The sequence below is a fragment of the Gekko japonicus genome, unplaced genomic scaffold, assembly GCF_001447785.1.
Source record: "Gekko japonicus isolate JY-2015 unplaced genomic scaffold, Gekko_japonicus_V1.1 scaffold65, whole genome shotgun sequence".
Classification (NCBI taxonomy): Eukaryota; Metazoa; Chordata; class Lepidosauria; order Squamata; family Gekkonidae; genus Gekko; species Gekko japonicus.
The window spans coordinates 2,033,226-2,041,379 of NW_015165832.1; the positions used below are offsets into that span (position 1 = coordinate 2,033,226).

Consider the following 8,154-nt stretch of genomic DNA (forward strand, 5'->3'; position numbering starts at 1 on the left):
TCCCTGTCACATTTTCTCTTTGCTCCTGCATTTATTTTTGGGCAGGGCTCTTTTTGTAGAAAAAGCCCAGCAGGAACTCATTAGCATAATAGGCCACACCCAACAGCAGAAACCATTAGCAAATTAGGCTACACCCCTGACAGCACAGCTCATTAGCACATTAGGTCGCACCCCCATGTTACCAGAAGTCTGGTTATCCAGCCACACCCACCTTTTGCTTGTTATTCTGTTTACCTTGTTTGTTGTCAAAACCCAGGGCTTTTTTGTAGCAGGAACTCCTTTGCATGTTAGGCCACACACCCCTAATGTAGCCAATCCTAATGAGTTTCTGCTGTTGGGTGTGGCCTATTATGCTAATGAGTTCCTGCTTGGCGTGGCCAACTTGGGAGCCAGCCGGAACTGCGTTCCTGTGCGTTCCTGCCCCAAAATAGCCCTGTTTTTGGGCATTCAGCTGTCAGATTGCTTTCTCTATGCCTTCACCCTGGGTTATCCAATAAGTCATAATATTGTGCTGGAGCCTCTTCTTTCCTCAAACCTTGCCCTCCTCAAACCTTTCCAACTTGGAGCTGGCAACCCTAGCCAGCCCTGGCCCCAATGACCTCTCCCTCAAAAGCCAAAATAGGGCTGGAAAGGGTCCTGCACCCTCCCCCTTTTACTCACAGAAACTGAAGCCTGGAATACTGGGATTGCCCCTAGCGATAGCCACTGTAGGAATCTGTTGCTTAATATCTACAGGCACTCCTTTTATCATTTTTGGATTTTTCCTGCAAACCTAGGGCCCCTTTCAGGTTTATAGAAAGATCTGTCTTGCCCATTCACAGTACCAGTCACCAGATTTAAGTATCTAAAGATTTCCTGACTTTGCTATTAGAATGTAAAATATACTTGCCAGAGTAATATGTTTATGCTGTATGTTTTGAGATATGAGGGAACATTTATTCATAAGATATTTATGTAGTATACAGAATAAAAAGCATCAAATATCAGTATTGTTTTTTAATGAAGAAGCTTGTAATATTAATGAGGGAGTTTCAAAATTACAAATGAATCTAGGGAGGCCAAGGAACTATCTAAGGGAGACATATTGCTTATTTTCCTATGAAATCCAGGACTTGAACAAAAAGAAGGCCAATCTGTTAAGCAGTAAGGTGGAGTTTCTAGATTTAAATTGGGTTTAAGCCAGTAAATATTAACTGATATTGACACCTGGGCTTCTTCTATTCCAGGATTGCTTTCCATAGTGGTTGGTCTGCTGGCATAATTGTGTGTAAAATCACCTTTGCAAGGAAGATTCAGATAGCAGAGGGTAATCTGTTTTTTTCTCCATTGTTAGCTGTGGTTTCCCTTTTACACCTGATGCACGTGGAAGGCCCTACCCCCACATTCTCACACGACCATCAGAATTCTCTGCCCACCCAGTTTTAATTTTTTTCCTCATTTTGGGGAGCTGGATAGTGCTATATAGTCATAGCATAATACAATGACCTTATTAAAAACACCTCCACATATCTGCATAGATCCCCTCTCAATTTAAAAGGCAAGATGAGGTGTGGGTGATTCTCTTCTGTTATGCTAATTCCTGCAACTGCTACAAGAAAATAGACCAGAATAAAGTTTGAATACAGTGGCACCTTTAAGACCAACAAAGTTTTATTCAAGGACAAGAAGGAAGAAGAAGAAAGCAATCTGATGGCGAGTTAGGCTCGGTGTCTTCTGAGGAGGACTCTCTCTCTGAAAAGGGGGAGGCTGCCCCCAAAAGTTCATACAAATTGAGAAAAGTCCATACAAATTGAGGATGAGAAAAAATAAGGGAAAATAAAGGCTGAAGGACTCTGAATTGTGCCTGAAAACTCTGTAATAACTTTGGGATGCTTTGAGGGTTTCATTAAACAGATAAATGGATGGTTAAAAGATAAATAACCTAGCATAACTGACTATGTTCAATGTATTACCAGCATTTTAGATTAACATTGAGATAAGCTGATGTATTGATCTCCCATTAGTGGGTGTCTTTTCTTTCTCCCTAGATGTAGTTTCCCTTCCCTTATTTTCAGTTATAGTTTGTAGTCTTGTGAAAAAACCAATTAAAAATTCCCCTCAGGGAGATTAAAAAAAAAGTTTTATTCAAGGTATAAGCTTTCGTGTGCAAAGCACACTTCCTCAGATACAGTGAAATAGACTGCAATTCACAGAACTCCTGCAAATGCACTGTTTCTGAGTATTTTTGTTTTAAAAAAGCATTTGAAGTGTTGGGCAATAGCCAGGTAGTGTGTGTATAGATAAATTTCCTAGTAGTTATATGGCAGCAACAAAAGATGGAAAGCGAGGGGGGTATTTCCTTTCAATCAAACACAAGGTGTTCTCTCTCTCTCTCTCTCTCGCACACACACACACATACACACATGTCGATAGCATCCTGCTAGAGACTCACTTTTTAATAGGTTTAAAATAAAGTTGGCTTTCTGGCAAAAAAAGAATGGGCTGCTTTTTATATTAGCAGGAATATATTATCAGGAATGCAAGACAACATTATGTGAAAACCGGCCAGGTGACTGAAATGGGAAGAATCTTCCATGTGAAAGTCTCCTGTCAAAATGCATGCTTGCTCATTGATCCTCAGTTCCACAGTAGTGGCATTTTATGCATGAAAAATAGGGACAACTATATCAATTCTAAAGTCTAGCCACCAGAATATTTAATTAGTGAGTTTGCACCACTGGCTCCATGATAACAGAAAAGCCTTTCTGTTTAAGTGACTAATGCCCATTTTGTCCCCAACAGGCTTTGTCTGTGCCATGTAACAGCTTGGTATACGGATGAAATTCTATATCTGGTAGTGGCTGTTTCCAGCACAGCATAGAATTCAATGCTGATCCAAGCTGTAGCAGTAGTGTGGCTTCATAGGACAGACTGTGACTCAAGCTCAATGCAACGGGCCAACATCTGTCCCCTTCTGGGCGTTTAATTGCTGATAACGTAACAATGTTTGGAAAATCTCCAGATGCAAAACAGGACTCTTGATTTGCAATACTGACTTATGACATACCACCCACAAAACCAGATCAACACAAAACTACTGAAAATGGTAAAACATTCTAACCTGGAAAATAAAGCAAGTGAACAGAGAATGAAGCAAGTGAAGCTAAAGCCAAACAGGAAACTGCCAGAATAGACCAGACTAAGACTGGTATGTACCCAACAGGCTTCATTCGACTTGCTGATCCAAGCTGTAGCAGTAGTGTGGTTTCATAGGACAGACTCAAGCGCAATGCAACAGGCCAACATCTGTCCCCTCTGGGCGTTTAATTGCTGATAACATAACAATGTTTGGAAAATCTCCAGATGCAAAACAGGACTCTTGATTTGCAATACTGACTTATGACATACCACCCACAAAACCAGATCAACACAAAACTACTGAAAATGGTAAAACATTCTAACCTGGAAAATAAAGCAAGTGAACAGAGAATGAAGCAAGTGAAGCTAAAGCCAAACAGGAAACTGCCAGAATAGACCAGACTAAGACTGGTATGTACCCAACAGGCTTCATTCGACTGGACACTGGAAAGAGGGGGATGAAAACTTATTAGCTAGAATGTAGATCCACAAGGCAGCTGTACAAACATAGCCTCCCCAAGACAGCATGGGCCGTTTCACACATTATGCAGACAGTTGCTGCACCAAATCGCAGCTCCCTGATCATTATACTTCTATGATACTCATTTGATGCATTCACATTTTTAGTGTATCCTTAACTTATAATGTGTGAACTGGCTCAGACAGAATACTTGGGGGAGAGTTAACAGCAAAATCTATTGAACAGATACAAGAAGTTGGGTAGTCTCCAGGTATGACAGTGGCTGCAAGTCCATTTTTCAAAATGCTTACTTCTTGTGTGTTACCTGCAGCCTCGCGACTTAAGTTTGCCATGTCAGTTTTTTTGTGAACCAAAATCAATGCAAGTCAAAAGGCATTCAGGTTTCAAGCACACATTTATAGTAGTAGTTTGTTTTTGGGGCTACAGTATTCAGGGAAACAGAGGCTGTATTGTCTTTGTAAGATGCACAGTTCTGGCTCTGAATCCCTTCCATCCAGCTCTACCTGTCCTTCCAGATTCTAGCTTGCCAGAAATCTTTGCTTCCAGACTAATCTTGCTTTTATTTTTGTTTTACTTCAGCTCTAACCCTTTTGTTTGACTTCATCTCTACCAAATGAAATCTGCATTATTTATTGAAATGGACTTGATTTATTATGTTCTAGTTCTGTATCTGTGTGACTCTTGACCTACCCTTTCTTCATTACTCCATTTCTGGCCCTTCCAGAATGAGGAAAAACAACAGCATGGAATGTACCAAAAGAAGAGAAGCCCCCCCCCCCCAATCTTCTTTTTAACTCACAATCTACTGACATGCAGGGCATTTTGTAAAAGCATACAAAGATCCCTGGAAACAGAAACACTCATGAATTCATGTTCTGTCTCCCTCGTTCTTTCTCTCTAACAGACTCTTTCATAGCTACTGCATCCAAAGCATAGGGCACACTAGCAGCATTGCCAACTGGTATTTGAGGATCCATGATTGATGGCCTTACTTAAATTGTATTACAATTGGTAAGAACTTGCCAATGTGATTGGAGCAGCAATGACAGAATGAAAGGGAGTATAATGCAATGGTTTCCTAGTGGAAACACACACACTGCTGTTTGTCCTGATGGGAAATGGTACAGGTAACTACTGCGATGCAAACAGCAGTACATTTGCAAGGGCAAGCATGGGTCTCCTGTACAATGTGTAGATTGGTCCTTGGTATTATACTTAACCTCTCTATTCTCTGATTAGTTATCCCACAGATGTTCACATTACAAAATTCTGAGAGGAAAGGCACTTCTGTGACACTAATTCACATGAAATTCTAGTGTTCATTGTGATAATGAAACTATATGAAATATGAACATATAATAACCTGTTTGCATATTGATATCATGTTAATTCTTACACATGGCAGTTTTATTTATCAGTTTTATTGGCAATTGGGCCGCTGCTGTAAGCTGCCCTGAGCCCGTTCATGGGGAGGGCGGGGTATACATTGAATAAATAAATAAATAAATAAATAAATAAATAAATAAATAAATAAATAAATAAATAAATAAATAAATAAATAAATAAATAAATAAATAAATAAATAAATAAATAAATAAATAAATAAATAAATAAATAAATAAATAAATAAATAAATAAATAAATAAATAAATAAATAAATAAATAAATAAATAAATGCTTTTGTTACTGTTCCTCCAATCAGGCAGAAAACCAGGGGACACACCGTTCTTACTAATTTGGGAGTAAGACTAAAGTGTGTTTCCTACAGTAATTCACAAAACAAATGTGCCTCAGCTATCACAAGTTTTGGGAAACAGTGGTTTGAGTTTCTTTTAAACTGTTTCTATACAGATACATGATGCCATTTCTATAAGGTTTCTACAGCTGTATGGGCTTTGAATAAATGACTTATGTTATTGCTCTGGAAATGCCTATATTATGCACTTACTTGGAAGTAGGCTCTCCTGAACTCAGTGATACTTTTTTTTGAGTAAACATGTAAGAAATTACTGGAAGCCTGCAGCTGTTAACATTAGTCACTGTGCTTGTGAAAAACCCCCACACTGGTATGATACCAAAGGAACTACTTTCGCACCGATTAAGTATCCTTTATTGTAGCTCCTCACATCTCCAAACCTATTTCTAACTGTCCTTTGTACTTCTACCTTTCATTTCAGTGTACATTAGATTAAGGAATGGTCACAGAAAATGTGTGTGTTATGGTATGACACTATTATAAATAGAAATCTCTTCACTATAAATAAAAAAATTGTTAACTTACCTCTTTATTTCTGTATTCTTTTCTTAGTGACTTTTCTAAAACTTTAGCTTCATACTCAGCCCTTGGGTGATCCTGCAAATGTCATATACTCAAATGAGTCGTGAAACCCATTGTCTACCAGTACAAAGGTAGAAGAATAAAATATATATTAACTTTCTGCTCTGATTTGATTTAAACTTGCAATAAGTCATTAAAATGTGTTTCAAATGCCAGTCTGTCCTAATGCAGCTAAATGGCTAAAGCTATCATCCAATGCCCTTGTGCCAATTGTGATACCCCTGGTATTTTGCTAATGTAGTAGTTGCTGTCAGCATAACTATCCTACGGTTGCTGCTTCAGACTCCAACATAACATAGCAGCTGCATCACACTGTGTAGGGAGAAGGCAGGATCATGGCCACTACAATCAGAGTAGGTGGAACCCTGCAACATTTTAAACCCAAATGTTTTATTTTGGGCACTGCAGAGGCAGCTCATTTGTAAAGCTTTGTATGTGGGCTAATTTGAAAACAGAAAACACCAACCATAATTCTTGGGGACCCAATAAGTTAACCTCAGTTGAAATATCAAGTTTGTTGATATCTAAGACATTCCTCCTATAAACTACCCTGATCTGTTTTCTCAAAAGACTGCATTTCAGATTATCCAGACACACTCAAAAAAGATATGGAAAACAATAAGAAGTTGAAGGAACAGGACAGCCAAAGATTCGGAAAGTACCTTCAAAAATGCATTAGATGGACATGAGAATGGATATGAAAAAGTCCCATCACTGGGATACATAAAAGAAGAAACAATCATTGCAGTGGAAGCTCTAAAGGAAACCAGATGCCAGGAAAAAAGAATGAGGTGAGATCAAAAGGTATCTTTCACCATTAGACAGATAAAAAGGTAGAGAATTTACAAAAAAAAATCCAAACCTTGACTGCCTCCTTCAGGAAACCATAAAAAACACAAAAAACACAAAAAATTAAAGTTACTTCACTGTTGCAAAATTGTGCAATGGATACAACTATTTTATTCATGCACAGCTGTATCTTTGGGGGAATTGTCTGTTTTTGTATTTATATTGAGGATGTAATAAAACACCTTATCACAAAAAGATTCAGGGGAAAAAGATATGATTTTAAATATTTAAGCAGTATGAAGGCCCACAGCCATGACAAAATTAAGAAATGAGGCACATGGGATGTGATTCCCTATAGCACAACCCTCTGATATATACAAGACCTGAATGAGAAAGCCCGTGGTTATGTATTGGCACATACGTCACTCATTTCAGTGTAACTTGTACTGTAGCAGTTCCTTAGGATTTTCAGCCATGCTATTTACCTACTTCCAATGGTCAGCAGGATTTAATTGCATGTTTAAACACTTTACTCAGTGGACCAAATTAACTGGAGTGGAGCATGTTAGATGAAATATAAAATACACTCCATTAACAGCAGTTATCTCAGGTCACAAGCCGCTATCACTGCACTTGACATAACCCTCTAAGGTATTCGCCACTAGAAGGATACAGTTAATCCTCTTCACTTTCATGTAAGCTAACAACAAGGTGCCAAAAATAAAAGAACAGTTGTCTTAGCATATCTGATTGTAATCCAGTAAGTGAGACCTCAGCACTCAGGTTTATATTAGCACAATGGGATGTCAATGAGCACACAACAGGATCAGGGCCTTAGAAATTAGATGCTCCTGAAGTCTCTTCCAGATGACAGAAAACACCCCTTCTGTATCCTTGCCAGTTTAGCAAAATATTCCCAATTTTTCCAAAATATGGTGGGTGGAAAAGAGGAGTATGCTGTCTAGAGCTGGAGGAGCAGAATCCACAAAACCAATTTTTAAAAAGGAAACTCAGAATATATTTTTAAAATCACAAACTGTTAACAGTTGTGAAGTTTCTTAAAAGGAAAAGAAAAATTGCATGCAAGTGTTTTCTGCTGGAGTATTGTAGCAGGAAGGACTCGAGCTCTGAAGAATGCAGCGTCCCATCAAAATAAAACAATCATTTTAAAAAAGAAAATTTGGCATTATTCTTGATATACCATAATGATAAAAAACATGATAATGTGCAACCACATGCTTTGTTGAAAATGTTGGAATGTACACTAATAATAATAATAATAATAATAATAATAATAATAAAATAATAATAAAAGGGTAATAATGCAGCTGCACAATCACTGTCACTCTGCCATAACAATCTGTTCAATATAATTCCCAACATAGAAAATTAATTCAATTTTTCTACTGAAAAGCATGACCTATAGCTT

At 38.0% G+C, this 8,154-nt stretch overlaps 1 protein-coding gene across 1 annotated transcript in view; it reads right to left on the bottom strand.

The window, feature by feature from the left end:
* Nucleotides 1–8,154, bottom strand: part of ANO1 (anoctamin 1, calcium activated chloride channel) — a gene marked incomplete at its 5' end in the record, with an annotated part of 133,859 nt that overhangs the window by 34,062 nt on the left and 91,643 nt on the right. The window contains 2 exons of the mRNA XM_015410856.1: nt 5,880–5,951; nt 6,799–6,810. Of these exons, the coding sequence (XP_015266342.1) occupies nt 5,880–5,951; nt 6,799–6,810 (84 nt within the window). The remainder of the gene's footprint in view (nt 1–5,879; nt 5,952–6,798; nt 6,811–8,154) is intronic.